The sequence below is a fragment of the Rosa chinensis genome, chromosome 5, assembly GCF_002994745.2.
Source record: "Rosa chinensis cultivar Old Blush chromosome 5, RchiOBHm-V2, whole genome shotgun sequence".
Classification (NCBI taxonomy): Eukaryota; Viridiplantae; Streptophyta; class Magnoliopsida; order Rosales; family Rosaceae; genus Rosa; species Rosa chinensis.
This window is the reverse complement of record NC_037092.1, coordinates 1,407,732-1,422,837: the sequence shown is the minus strand read 5'-3', so window position 1 is coordinate 1,422,837 and position 15,106 is coordinate 1,407,732. Positions and strand designations below refer to the sequence as shown.

Sequence of the window (15,106 nt, the reverse complement as noted above, 5' to 3'; positions counted from 1 at the left end):
GGCGAAGCGTCGAAGGGAAGAATTTGATGAGCGCGGTATGCTTTTCGTTTTTTCGATTTAGGGTTTTGAGCCCGATTTGCTTGCTCTGCTTTTCTCGTGTGTTTGATAGATTAGTAAAATTAATGGATTTGAATTTCGCTTGTCTATTATTACAGGATCATAAATTGTATTTGATTCGAGAAATAAGGTTTTGTTAATTAATTTGTCAATGTCAAGTTCATGATCCTGATCCTGGTCATAAAATTCATCACATGCTTCAATGGACAATGGTAATAAAAATTTCAGATATAACCGGTTAACAACTTTACCTTTATTGTGCTTGAAGCTGTACTTGTGTTTTCAATGTGAAAACATAAAAGTAAAATGGGCTTTGATTCAACTGTCTAGCTTTACCTAAGATATCCTTTCTGCTTGCTGGGAATTAGTTGCTTAAGGTTTTCATGTAATTGGCTTAATGAGTTATAATCCTCCTATACCATACTTCCATACATGTATTTAACTATTTAGTAGTTTGTGTTCTGTTGTGCCTACATAATGGGCTTTAAGATGCTACTAGTTTTGTCTCCCTCGATTTAGGTTTCCATGATTCTCTTCTTATCACATCGTGTTGATATATTTGCTAACAGCTGCTGGCACTGGGAACAGTACATCGTCGAACAAGGAGCCTCCAATCGTAGATGATGGCTCCCCATTGGCGGTGCAGCAAAACGAAGATAAGGAGGGTATGCTGTTAATTTTTGTTTGTGTGCAAGTTTATCTGGATTTGCTTGGCCCATGTGTTATCCTTTTGAATTTATTTATGCTTCATTCTGAAATTCTCTTTTGATATTGGAAATGTTATCTGGACCGAAAAAAAAAAATGTGCCTTGGTTATTGTCACGGACACGTTCTCGAGTAGGGAAATTTTTTCGCTTCCCTCAAGTCCGTGATGGCGCCTTGCTGCCCCTCATATGACAACAAGACCAACCTAGCACACCTTAGAGTAGAATGTGCTTACACTCAAGTGTTACGCTGCCACCCAACACTCAAAGTGGACACCAATGTGTGGGTGAATGTTTCAATCGACAAGACACACGAAATACGGGGAAACCCTAACCTTTTATTAACTCACACTGAACAAAAGGAACTCATGTTAGATCTCCACAATACACTCCCTATTGGATTGTGTTTAGAGTCTCAACACACTTGGCTATTTATAGAGGGCAGCCAACCCTCGGAAGTTGGGGTTGAAGTTGACAACCCCAACTTCCCTACGTACGTGTGTCGAGCACTCCACGGTTTTCTCTTATGGTTGACACCCCAACCGCCTAGGGATAAGATCGCTTAACTAGTCGATCTTTGTGGTTGACAGCCCCAACCACCTAAGCTTATCCAAAGGGGAGTTACTCAAGGCAACTTCCTCCAACTTCCTTTGGATAGGAGCTAATAACCTATGCTAACCGCCGCTTACATCACCCTTGCATCAGCTTGCTTGCTCACGCTTGCAGCTTGCTTGTCAGCATGCCATCCTCGCCCCTCGCTGTGCGCTGCCCCTGCCAGTCCCTCGCACAGGCCACACACTGCCTACTCTCAATGCATGGGCTTGCCATTAGTGCTTAGCGAGGTTAACCCTCGAGTCCTCCTCCTTGCCTGCTGATCATGGGCCAATGTTGGCTTTGCCTGCTGCCTGCAAGCTTGGCTAGCGAAGCTTGCACACTCGAACACTGGTCTTCCTTAGACAACCCTTGCTGCCCTTCGACACTCGAGGTAGGCGCAAGACATGCCTTAACCTCGGTGCGTTTACCCCTTTTACCTTCAAGGGTGTAACAGTTATCCAGTAGAAGTTTGTTTGTGTATCGTAGTTGATTTGATTTGATTATAGTTTTAAGAATTATGTATCAAGATTAGAATTCTAGAGGCCTTTTTTTATTTTCTTATTTCAGGTTTTCTCTTTTCGTTATGGGAACAGATTGAGTTTCATTATTTGAATGATAGAAGAAAAGAGTAGAGGGTCTTTAATATTAATGTGGGAAGCTTTTAACTTTTCAGTTTCAAATAAAGAGTAGAAGGTCTAGTTTAGAGATATATGAATTCAATCACTAATAAATTATTTCTTTTCCCCGAGTGTTTGAAGTAGGTGACATGACTTTTCTATTCAATCAAATTGAACCATGCATGGATTGTTTATAACTTGACCACTGCTAAGCTTGAACTTGAAGAGATGGTGCTTATTGATGCAAGTGTATGAGTGGCTTACCTAATATGTATTGTTCTAGATTACAAATTGCTCTTGGGAACATGTATCTCTGAGCGTTAACATCGTTTTCGTTTTGCTTCTGTTTAACAAACATTCAGGTAGCGGTGCCAAAGAAGATAGTGATGTAGAAGAAGTTAGCGCTACAGAAGAAGATTATGATTCAGCAGACCCCTATATGTTAGATAATTATGTTCATGAAGATGATGGTAGAATTTATGGATATTGTGCATCTTGTGTTGACAATGAAGTCTGCAAACGTTGTGGTAACAAGGATGGCTACCCTGCTGGTGTGGATCCGGTCAAATGTCATATTTGTGGTACCAGTTGTGAGTTTACTGAATACTGTCTATCTGGGGTGCTCAATGAGTGTTTCGAGAAGGGTTTTATGCTTCCAAGGAGTTGGGAAGGATCAGGTGACTCTGGATATGTTCCTCCATCCTACTGAGATGAGCTATCAATAATAAATTGTAGGGATGGTTTGATTTTGTTGTTTTTAATGAAAAACAATTTATGTGTTGTGAAATTAAAGCAGTTCTAGGTGTATTGTTGTGCTGATTTTTTTTTTCCTTCTTATTTTTCTATTTCTTTTGTAATTTGACTATATTATTCTTATAATTTGTTATATATTTTATGAGTAATAAAGTTTATTAATATTTCAGGATTATTTTAGTAAATTTTTGAGTTTTAGCTAACAATGCCTCTTCTCTTAATAATAGTATAGATTATATGTGAATGACTCCTTGTGTAAACTGAAAAAATATGCTTCTTGTGGAGTTGTGGATTATATATATTCTAGAAGATCAGTACAAACTGAAATGAGATCGACTATATGTATAAGGGATTTTTTAATGCACAGAAGAAGTATCGATCTTACAAGTAATATGAACAAATAATAACTTAATTAATGAAGTGACGAATTCATATATTGTCCTTTTTACAACAAATTAAATAATTCCTCGTCGACAATTGACAAAGCCAATGGGTGCTGATCGACTAGTTAGCATAATTAAACTCATGCCACATTGCCACAGTTCAATATATAGCTGCACAAATGAAATTAGTGCTATCCTTATCATGCATGGACGTACGTAGAAGTTGGCCTGCTCATTTCTATGCATAGCTGCACATTCCGTACACACACGAACTGCCTTTCTTGCACTTGTTGTTGCAGCTCCCACAGTTTTTCTTGTCAGACATTGGATTCAGACACTTTCCTTTGCAGCATATCTCCGAGTACTTGCATTTCTTCCCACACTTGCCGCAATTGACTCTGTCCGTCTTCAGATCCACACACTTCTTCTTGCAGCAATCTCGCCCCGCGCTGCCTGCAGCCTTACACACCTTAGGGTTTTTGTCACATGTAGTCGCAACAGCCCGAGTGGCAAGGAAGCGGCTTGCTCCCCTGAGAGAAGTTTTTGGTTGGCTTAAGGTCGTAGGGAGATCATCAGATGGTTCATTTGGAGTATCTGTTTCCTCATCAGAGAACCATTCATCTCGACCTTCCTCCGGGGTTGATGCGGAAAGAGTAATGGCGGCTAAAGCCATTAACATGGCTAGCAAAAAGAAGACTTGGATGGAGCCTTTCATGTTTTGTTTTCGTGTCTGGGAATAATGAGATTTCGAAGGGGGCCGGGAGGATTGAAGTACTGAGAAAATAGTGAGAAAATATGAATGTGTTTTTGATGAGGAAGCATGCTAGTTTGAAAAGGTATATATAGAGAACAAAAAGGGCTAGTAGAAAAGGGATTGCATGCATAAACTGTGCGTGTGATTATAGTCGGGGACTTAATGGGATGGTCTAATTCGAAGGGCTGCATAACATGCAAGTAAACAAAAGTTAGGCTTCACGAGAAAGATTATATTAAATTAGGTGAATTTGCAGAACAGCTAGAGATTACTATGTTGGGCAGATTAGGCTATAGCTCATCCTTGGGTTCTCATTCATATATATGTATATGTATATGTAAGTAATTGCGTGAGCACATGCTCGTCTTCTTGTTTTGAGAGACTCCAAGAAACCAAATGCATGTTCTCTATTCCAAACCGGTGTAAAAAGCCGTTATAGAAGCACTAGCTGCTTGTAGCCTATATTGACCATTTTAAGCTCAATACTGAATAGAATTCTACAGTTGACTATTGACCAATACGTGCGTCAAGAAACTTAAAGGAGGACGACGACTTGGAAACCACATCCAATTGTATTTTGCTATGAGCTACAACTCCGATCGAGTTCTTATTAGATACATACGTTGATACGTACACTTCTGTTCCCTATTAGATACATATATCAAATAGGAATTTCATAAAGAAGAAAAACAGAGCTGCATCATAGTTTAACCGATCGGTACTTTTTAGTCAGCCTCATTAGTGCTACTTTTTGGATCCTCATTATTAGTAGTTAGAGTTGAACCGATTACTATATATATGTAATAAACAAGAAAATATAAACAAGAATGAGGACCCTCATTAGTGCTACTTTTAAATTATCTAGCTTTTCGTTCTTATATGAATGGTCTTGTTTCTTATTTTCTTTTAGCACTTTTTTGGATCGTTTTGATCCGTCATGAGGTATTAATTAGATTTTTTTTTTTATGACAGTCGAGAGTAAGTCTTAAAATAAATATCAAAAGTGATTGTTATTTGGTTCCTAAAATACGTAAGCCTTAGTCTAATAGAATTTAAAAGTACTTTAGTAAAGACTCTTTAGACTATATATGTTCAATATGGTTGTTGGAATGAATTTATAATAGTACAATAGAGATTTGAGAATTAGTTATGTATGGATTTTAAAACCAAATTAGATGGCCAATGTGTTGAAGAACATACTAGAAAAATCCCGGACACAATTATTTGAATAAAAAGGACTCAAGATTAGTATAAATCATATTTCAGTTTTGTATGCTCTTCTTTTTTTCACAATTGCAAAGTTAGTAGTCGTTCGGCCAACACTACTGTTTTTTTTTTCGAGGTTCAAACTCAGAGCCTTACTATCTGATTGAAGATATGGACGTCAAACAAGATCGAATTACATATTTATATTTTTGCAACTGAATTATAGAAAATACTATATATATATATATATATATATATATATATATATATATATTCAATTATTCATCGTGAATACAATACAATGGCAAATATCCACCGGAGTGTGGCCACTTGGCCTTATTCGTAAGTACATGTAATCTCACACCCTTCTGTTCTGTAACCCTAGCTAATTAAAACAATGTTTCATTTTTATGAATCCATAATTAATCAATAAACCATCACACTTGATCTAATCCAATTCGATCATTAAGCTAAGCTAGCGTTATCTAATTAGCATAGCTGCACAGGCCATACAAGCATGAGCTTCCTTTTCCACACTTGTTGCCGCACTTGCCACAATGTTTGCCATTGACAGACGGATTCACACAAACACCGTTGCAGCAGAGTTCCGAGTACTTACACTTCACTCCACATCGCCCGCAATTGTTTGTATCCGTCGTTACATTGACGCAATTTTTGCTGCAGCAGTTAGGCCCTGCGCTGCCCTTGCTCTTACAGACTGTCGGATTCTTGTCACATGTGGTCAGTGTGGCTCGTACTTGCTCCGCAAGGAACCGGCCACCAATCCCTCGCAGAGATGCCATTGCGGACGAAAGCTCGTTAAGGTTGAGTTGGGGCTCCTGAGCGCTCCTCTTCGACAGTTGGTGTTGCTGAATGGGCAATGGCTATACCCAACAACACGAAGATTAGGGTGAACACAATTTTGGATACTATGCAATATGTACAAATATTGTGTTAATCACTCCAAAACCAGGGACAAAAGGCTAGATATTTTGTGGAAACTGAAAAAAAGCTAGAGAGTTGGAAACTATGTGAATGAATTTCATATGGGAAAAAAGCAAAGAGAGGTAGTGCTATTTATAGAACTAAACCCTAGCCGGCTAGCTAGATCGATGAGGTGCCATCTCATAGTTTAAATATACGTGTTTTAATTGCGAGCTTATAATGGAGGTCTCTATCAATATGGTACATAATGGTAGTTATGTTTCCAACTAATTCCAAAATTAGAAATTGTACACGGTGAACTGGAAAATGGGGAAACAAAGAATCACCACAAGATCCAATCGGACATATACATATTGACCAAAAGTCCAAAATTATTGCAGCCGGAGATTTTCTATTTGCGTATTAAACGGAAAAGAATGTTTTGACATTATATATATAGATATATAAGTTGATTTATTTCTCAACGGTGGATTGATATACTTTTTCTTTTGATTAATTGTAGAAAGGAAACTGAAAACTCAGAGTATGGTAACTTCAGTTTATGAGGGCAAGTGACTGCGTGTTGAGTAAAGAAGCAACAACTTCATACTGCTATTCCCTAAGCACATGAAAATGCATGTTCCTCATAGCTAGTAGTATGATTGCAGAAAATTGCGACCTTTTTGGTTGACATGAGGAACAGTTTTGAGACAAGAGAAAAAAAAAAAAACATATATATATATATATATATATATATATATATAAACCCTTAGCCGACCCTACGCTTATATATTTCAGTGAGAATCGAACCTATGATCTTTACAATATTGAAATTATAACTTACTAATATGTCATAGCTCACCGTCAAAACAAATATATGTATGGTACAAGTTGTTGCCGGAAAAGAAAAATTCTTACATAGGGCAAATGTAGTTGTTGTCGGTGAGGCTGCCAAATTAAAACCTAGAAAATTTAAGTATATTCCGAAACTATCTTTATTTTATTAAAGTGAATACCCAAAATACCCTCTTGCATGTGCATTGATTGGTCAGCCTTACTAAATACGTGGTATGTTTGCCCTACGTAAGAATCTCTCGCCGGGAAATTCTCAAATTCTTGACAAAGCACAAATGAGATAGATCGATAGAGAATAGCTAATTTGGAGCAGTTATGATCAGCATTACATGAAAACATTAGACAGGAAGGTATATCAGGATTAAAGTTAACTAGTTAAGTACCATTTATTCCCGGTGTTAGTTTACTCAATAAATTAGTTGATAACAAGTATGGATCTCTCTTTCTTTTTTTTCTTTTTGTCTTTTTTTCTGTTCTGCAAAATCACTTGATTGGACACAAAGAAAAGTTGGGACAGCTTCTTCCTCAATTTCGTCAACTTTGGGTTACTCTCTTTCTTCATTTACTTTTTCATCTTTGCTTTCATTTACCTCTAGGGGTTCACGCATCTCTTCCCAACACTCGCAGCTTCACTCACCATGTTAGTTCCATTTACTACTGTTTCGGTGCTATTAGCCACCGTGTCTTTACGTACATTTTCGCGATATATTCATCTAGCTCAACAGGCAATTTGCTAAATGCATATTACCTCTTACACGGTGAGAGTTTATAGTTGTTTGGTTAAGTAATATATGTTTACATTTACACAACCAAACTAATTTGAATTCGAAAAACCTCTCTTCCGCCAACTAATGCTTTATATCTCAGTAAAAGTGTTATGTCACTTAGGCAAGCTTCGTTATAATGAATCATTTTCATCTTTCAAATCTGAGGGCTACGTTAACTTGCTAATGAGGAATTGTGCTGTAACAAATGGTAACAGCTAGAGACTTGAAGTTTCGATTGGGGGTGGATAAAAGTATAAGACTACCCTCTTTTTTGAAAGTAAAGGTGACTAGGTGAGCTTTGGTCCGTAAAACAAGGTGATACATGTATATGCACATTTCTGAGGGACGGTGGATTAATACACGTTTTCTTTATAATTGTAGAAAGGGATCGAACTAAAAAAGTCACTAAGGGTAACTTGAATATATTAGAGGAAGTGAGTGTTGGAAATTCTGATCATGGTGAAAAATAAGCCCTAAGCTAAAGAACAAAGGAAGAAGACGATGTACCGTGTACGTACGTACCTTTCAGATTTTTCTCTAGGTAGCTTTTTTTACAATTGGTAAACAACTTAACAGTACTTAAGGATAAATCTCCCTATTTATACTGACTTGATTACTAGCACCTTGATCTTTGACCATCTATATTGACCAACTATATTGACTTTGACCTATACTCTTAACAGTGAGTGCGTGCTAAGTAAAGAAGCAACTAGAGATACTAACCACTGCAAGTGGTCTAGTGGTTCTTGCCTAGTTGGGTGTGCTCCCCAACCTAGGTTCGAACTGTCAAAGTGGCCAGACATTGTGCTGCAATGCACAGTTGGAGCATTGCACATGCGCCGAAGGGAGTTTATCTTGGGTCTAGGAAACCTTTGGGTTCCCCTTGACAAAGTTAAAATAAAAAATAAAAAAATAAAAAACAACCGGAGATACTATGTACCTTTCCTATCCCTAAAGCACATTCCTCATATTATGATTGCAGCATCTATACGACCCTGATATGCCATAGCCATATGTATTAAGGGAATAATGCACTTTTTACCTATTAGATTGTCGAACAACTGAACAAGTATCAGTGTATTTATCCTAGAAAATTGCGACACTTGTTTGACATAAGGAGCAGTACTGAGTAGGGGTCGTCAACGGGCCGGGCCGGCCCATTCATAGCGGGCTTAGGCCGGGCTTTATTAAAAATCAAAGGATCCAAGCCCGTCCATATAAAGCGGGCCTTGCGGGCTTTTTCGGGCCGGGCCTTGCGGGCTTTATTTATAAATAAATATTTAAAGACACAAGTATTTTTTTTTTTTAATCAAGCTTTGGAAATTCAATGGATAATGATCAAATACAACCAAAGATAACAATCTATATAACTATATTGTACCAAAAAAATCTATATTTATATATAGATACTAATTTGTTGATAAATAAATTTTTAAAGACACTAATTTTTTATAAATCTATATTTATACATCATACACTCCAAAGAGCTACATATAGCAATTCAAAGAAAATGAGAAACCGACCGTTAGATGAGTTTATTACAATAAATTATGAGTGTGGTAAAAAATTTAGCCAATTTCACCATATTTTTGAATCCGATCGGATTGGTCAACCGTAGTCACTTATATGTTTTATTAGTTGACCGATGGCGTGGCAACCGCGAAACGTGCTTATTTTTTCACATCACGTTTGTATATATTCCATCGATGGATGTGCGTGGACATAAGATAAAAAAAAAATTAATTTTAATTACAAACACATTGGACTATACCAATTTTATTCCTAAAGTTATATGACTTATACATTGCATTTAAATTGTTTAGGTTCATTCTAAAGCAACCATGAAGTAGAAAATGAATTCGGAGAAACCAACCGCTCGATGGAGAGATTGTAATGTTTTATGGTGGTTGTAGAAAATCCAGCCAATTTGGTTCACGTTTCGAATTCGATCAACTAGGTCAAACGTAGTTACTCTTATAAACCTATATTTATATATCATACACTCCAAAGAGCAACCCCTATCAATTCAAAGAAAATGGAAAGACCGACCGTTGGATGAGTTTATTACAATAAATTATGAGTGTGGTAAAAAATTTAGCCAATTTCACCATATTTTCAAATCCGATCGGATTGGTCAACCGTAGTCACTTATATGTTTTATTGGTTGACCGATGCCGTGACAACCACGAAACGTGCTTATTTTTTCACATCACGTTTGTATATATTCCATCAATGGATGTGCGTGGACATAAGATAAAAAAAATTAATTTTAATTACAAACACATTGGTCTATACCAATTTTATTCCTAAAGTTGTATGACTTATACATTGCATTTAAATTGTTTAGGTTCATTCTAAAGTAACCATGAAGTAGAAAATGAATTCGGAGAAACCAACCGCTCGATGGAGAGATTGTAATGTTTTATGGTGATTGTAGAAAATCCAGCCAATTTGGTTATCGTTTCAAATTCGATCAACTAGATCAAACGTAGTTACTCATATAAATCTATATTTATATATCATACACTCCAAAGAGCAACCCCTATCAATTCAAAGAAAATGGAAAAACCGACCGTTGGATGAGTTTATTACAATAAATTATGAGTGTAGTAAAAAATTTAGCCAATTTCACCATATTTTCGAATCTGATCGGATTGGTCAACCGTAGTCACTTATATGTTTTATTGGTTGACCGATGCCGTGACAACTGCGAAACGTGCTTATTTTTTCACATCACGTTTGTATATATTCCATCAATGGATGTGCGTGGACATAAGATAAAAAAAATTAATTTTAATTACAAACACATTGGTCTATACCAATTTTATTCCTATAGTTGCATGACTTATACATTGCATTTAAATTGTTTAGGTTCATTCTAAAGCAAGCATGAAGTAGAAAATGAATTCGGAGAAACCAACCGCTCGATGGAGAGATTGTAATATTTTATGGTGGTTGTAGAAAATCTAGCCAATTTGGTTCTCGTTTCGAATTCGATCAACTAGGTCAAACGTAGTTACTCTTATAAACCTATATTTATATATCATACACTCCAAAGAGCAACCCCTATCAATTCAAAGAAAATGGAAAAACCGACCGTTGGATGAGTTTATTACAATAAATTATGAGTGTGGTAAAAAATTTAGCCAATTTCACCATATTTTCGAATCCGATCGGATTGGTCAACCGATATGTAGAATATATATATGCACATATTTTATATAAAAGTATAATAGTATAAGAACTTCCACACACACACACATATATATATATATATATCTATATATATATATATATATATATATATATAAACACACACACATATATGATATATTGATATATATATATATATATATATATATATATATCTATCTCTCTCTCTCTCTATATGATATATTGATATATATATATATATATCTATATCTATATCTCTCTCTCTCTCTCTCTATATATATATATATATATATATATATATAAACACACACACACACATATGATATATTGATATATATATATAAACACACACACAAATATATATCTATATGTGTCTATATATATATAAACACGCGCGCGCGCGCGCGCACACACACACACACACATATATATATATATATATAATATTTTGCGAGCTTTTACTGGCCGGGCCTAAAGGGCTTTTACGGGCCGGGCCTAGCGGGCTTTTGGCGGGCCGGGCCTATGGGCCGGGCAGGGTTTTTGCGGGCCTCCATCGGCCCACCATGGTGGGCTTTTGCGGGTTTTTTGACGGGCCGGGCCGGGCCAAAAGCCCTGCGGGCCAGCGGGCCTTCATCGGCTCACTTGATCCGCGGGCTTTTTGATGAGGCCTAGTACTGAGGCATGAGAGACAAATACATATATTTTTTATGGACCATTCCCATGTTCTTGGAATATCTGGGAAGGATAAAAATAATATGTATTGAGAGGTTCAAAATATTGTATGTTGTAAATAATGCAAGACGTATTTTTCGGTTGCATGTATACGATTGTATTGTATGATTTACTATATGTGGAAACTAGATCCAATATCATTGATACACTCCCGATCTTACAAACTAAGATTGTACTTATAGTCCGGGATTAAAAATTAATCTAAGGGTAACAGTGAAATTTTTAACACTCTTAAAGTAATGCATACAGTTAGGATGAATCTAAAAAATTGTAATATATACATAAAAGCAAAATATAGAATTAAAATTTTAAGCAAATAAACAATCAAATATATGGAGCAGTACTGAACATTACAGGAAGAAATGAGACAGGAAAGTACTTTTACGCGGCTTGAAACAATAGATTTCCGATAAATCAATGCTTTAGTTTATTACAAGTATAGTTTTGATCTTTTCCTTTGTTTAGGTGTAAAATCACAATCATGTATATATGGTGTCATTCAAATTAACTTGGAGCATTGTAGTGAGAACTCATGCATAATTGCACATCCCATAAACACATAACTCCCCTCTCTTGCACTTCTTGTTGCATCCACCGCAATTCTTTTTGTCACAAGTTGGATTGACGCACTTCCCCTTGCAGCAAATCTCAGGGTACTTGCACTTGTAACCGCAGATCCCGCAGTTCAATTTATCCGTCTTCACATTGACGCACTTTCCCTTGCAACAAATCTCAGGGTACTTGCATTTGTAACCGCAGACCCCGCAGTTCAATTTATCCGTCTTCACATTGACGCACTTCCCCTTGCAACAAATCTCAGTTTGCTTGCACTTGCGCCCGCAGAACCCGCAGTTCAATTTATCCGTCTTCACATTGACACACTTCTTCTTACAGCAGTCGGGCCCTGGGCTCTTCTTCAGACGACAAACCCTAGGAAACTTGTTGCAGGTCAAGTTTCCCAACAGGTTCTGCTGGGAAGTCAGAAAGCGGCTCACTCCTCTCAAAGAAGTAGTCGCTTCTTGCATTTCAGATTCAGGCACCGTTGATTCATTACTCTGCACTTCCGGTTCTTCATTGTAATCTTCCAGATCAAATGCAGCTGAAACAACAGCCATTGTTGCTAGGAGTGCAAAGATGTGGAGCAACTTCATGGCTGTTGCTGCAGTTAAGTTAGAAATGGTACAATTGATGCTGTAGAGAGAGAGAGAGAGAGGAGCTTGTAGCTAGGGTTAGCACCGAAGTTGAATGGGAGATGGGGTTTTATAGAAACAGTTTGGGTGAGTTGACAACAGGAAACTTGATATACAAGTTATGCTAGCTTTATCTGTGTGGTGGTCTAATTCATCAGACTGCTTACAAATTACTGAAAATCATTGATCTTCTAAGAAGCGAAATCACTTGATTGGACACAAAGGAAAGTCGACCTAGCCTACTAGTGATTCTCTCTGTGTCCCCATCATTAAGTCTGGGAAGATTCATATAAATGTATAAAAAATGCACACGCTATTACGCTTTTCTTCATTTTCACATTAATAATATCAACGTGTGCACTATTTTAAATTGATGTATCCCAATGATGAAACTCAAAGCCTCCTGCATGTCGAAGAGAAAGCCACAAATAAATACACTTTACAATAACAATCTGTATCAATTATTAAAGGGTAGTATCCAAGATGAGAATAAAATCAACTAAATCCCAGATTTCTCAATTTTCATGGAATGAAATCTGGGATCTTCTGATTGATTAAGTTTTGAGTTCAGAAAATAATCGACCGAAAGTATATATGCATATATAGTTACACTTATTTTAGTTTGAATCAGTAGCTGACCAAATGCTGGCTCGGTTACAACAAATTTGTTAATTTTTCCTTACAATGATTCTTTCATTTTTTTTTTATGTACTTCGTACTGGTTTTCGATGAATTATACGAATTAAATTCCATATTACCATATATTGAGGCAATCTTACTCATGAACTGAACTTGCATCTTAATAGAGTACGGTGGCAAGTCAACTAAGCATGCATTTTGTCGCAGTTTAAGGAGTTAATTGCCATAGTAAGACATATATATAAATTATATCAAATAGAAACACAAATTGGAGACAATGCATTTGAGTCAATCACTGTGTGAAAAACGTGGTAGATTCTAGGCACCAAGCTCCTGAACTTGGGGCCGAAAACTTTGAGACTTGAATCGTGGGCCATTGTCAGCCTAACATATATTATCAACTTCCGGACTTCGAGCCTCCGATTTGGTTAAAACTCAAGTTACTTGCAACTTGCAAGTCTTGCTTGACATCTATTTTGACTCCACAAGTCAACTCAAGTTTTTAGCTCACCATTACAAGTAGGGGTGGGGGCGGTGTAGTTTGGTTTGCTTTGAGGCCCAAACAGCAACCAAACTGCATTTTTCGGTTGGCCTATATATCAAACCGCAACCGCATTATAAAAGGGCTGAACCGATTGTTTTGGTTACTCCATTTTTCAATGCGGTGCGGGTCGGTTTCTGTTTGGAGCGATTTATTAATTTCAACTAGAAAGAGAGGGCCAAAATCAGGCTTATTTTTACCTAACAATTTCAATAACGCATAAATAAATTTTGAATGCATTTAAAGTCCACACAAATCGGCAAATGTCACCCAAATATCAAGCAACTTGCAGAAAAACCATAGCAACTTATTACACACACACACACACACACATATATATATATATATATCAACGATCAAGCAAACATAGCAACTTTTTACAAACTGAAAACATAATCAAAAATGGATTTATTATATATTGAAAACCAACATTTCCATCAATAGAGAAATAATAAATAAAGAAAATGTAATTAAAATAAATTCGGTGTGGGTCGGTTTAAATCGGGCGGTTTATGACCCAAAACCTCAACCGAACCACTTTTATAAGGTTCGGTGTGGTGTGATCATAAAACGACATCGTTTTAGTAATGCAGAACGGATGGCAGCCCAATTTAAAGAATAGTTAGATCTGCGAAAGGAGGAAAACGAAAAGTGACTAGTAGACAGGAAACAGCACGGTGTCCGATTGGGACGTACCTTACCTTTCCGGAAAGGGAATCGTGCCAGAAACAAGACTTATTGCTTTGCTATGAGCTGTAGCATTTTTCGGGATTTCGGGGTCGTTTAGGGCCTCAAAACTGCATTTTTCTATTTTACCCATTTTTGGTTTTCTTAGTTATTTTTGGATTGTTTTCGTTTTTATCCATGGGCTTTAGGGTTTCATTGTTAGTCGCCCTAGGGTACTTTCTCTTATATATGCGGCTGCAGAACGCATCTTTCAACTTTTAATCAATAAAATAGAGATTTTCTCTTTTATCTCTAGTGGATTCCAGAACCCTTTTGTTAGGTTTATTGCTGGTAAACCTAGTTATCAATCCGACTGCATCATTTAGTTTGGTGCGGTTGTCGAACTATTTTTTCGGTGCGGTTCGGGTCGGTAGCCGCATTTTCGGTACAAAATGCCCACCCCTAATTACAAGACTGAAGTATAATAGAAGGAGCCATAACTCATATGTAAAAGTTTAACAATTGTTAGAAATAAATTGTCAAAATTGAT

At 36.8% G+C, this 15,106-nt stretch overlaps 3 protein-coding genes across 3 annotated transcripts; all 3 read right to left on the bottom strand.

Annotated features, from left to right (window-relative positions):
- Positions 1-3,118: 3,118 nt before the first annotated feature.
- Positions 3,119-3,923, bottom strand: LOC112166444 (stigma-specific STIG1-like protein 1). Its single transcript, XM_024303288.2, has one exon. The coding sequence runs from the start codon at positions 3,821-3,823 to the stop codon at positions 3,347-3,349; it is 477 nt and encodes a 158-aa protein (XP_024159056.2). The 5' UTR covers positions 3,824-3,923; the 3' UTR covers positions 3,119-3,346.
- A 1,630-nt stretch (positions 3,924-5,553) lies between these two features.
- On the bottom strand, positions 5,554-5,871 carry LOC121049629 (stigma-specific STIG1-like protein 1). The gene has a single exon (XM_040507466.1). It carries the CDS (start codon positions 5,869-5,871, stop codon positions 5,554-5,556), a length of 318 nt encoding a protein of 105 aa, XP_040363400.1.
- A 6,179-nt stretch (positions 5,872-12,050) lies between these two features.
- LOC121049110 (protein STIG1-like) lies at positions 12,051-12,650 on the bottom strand. Its single transcript, XM_040505625.1, has one exon. The coding sequence runs from the start codon at positions 12,633-12,635 to the stop codon at positions 12,051-12,053; it is 585 nt and encodes a 194-aa protein (XP_040361559.1). The 5' UTR covers positions 12,636-12,650.
- Positions 12,651-15,106: the final 2,456 nt, after the last annotated feature.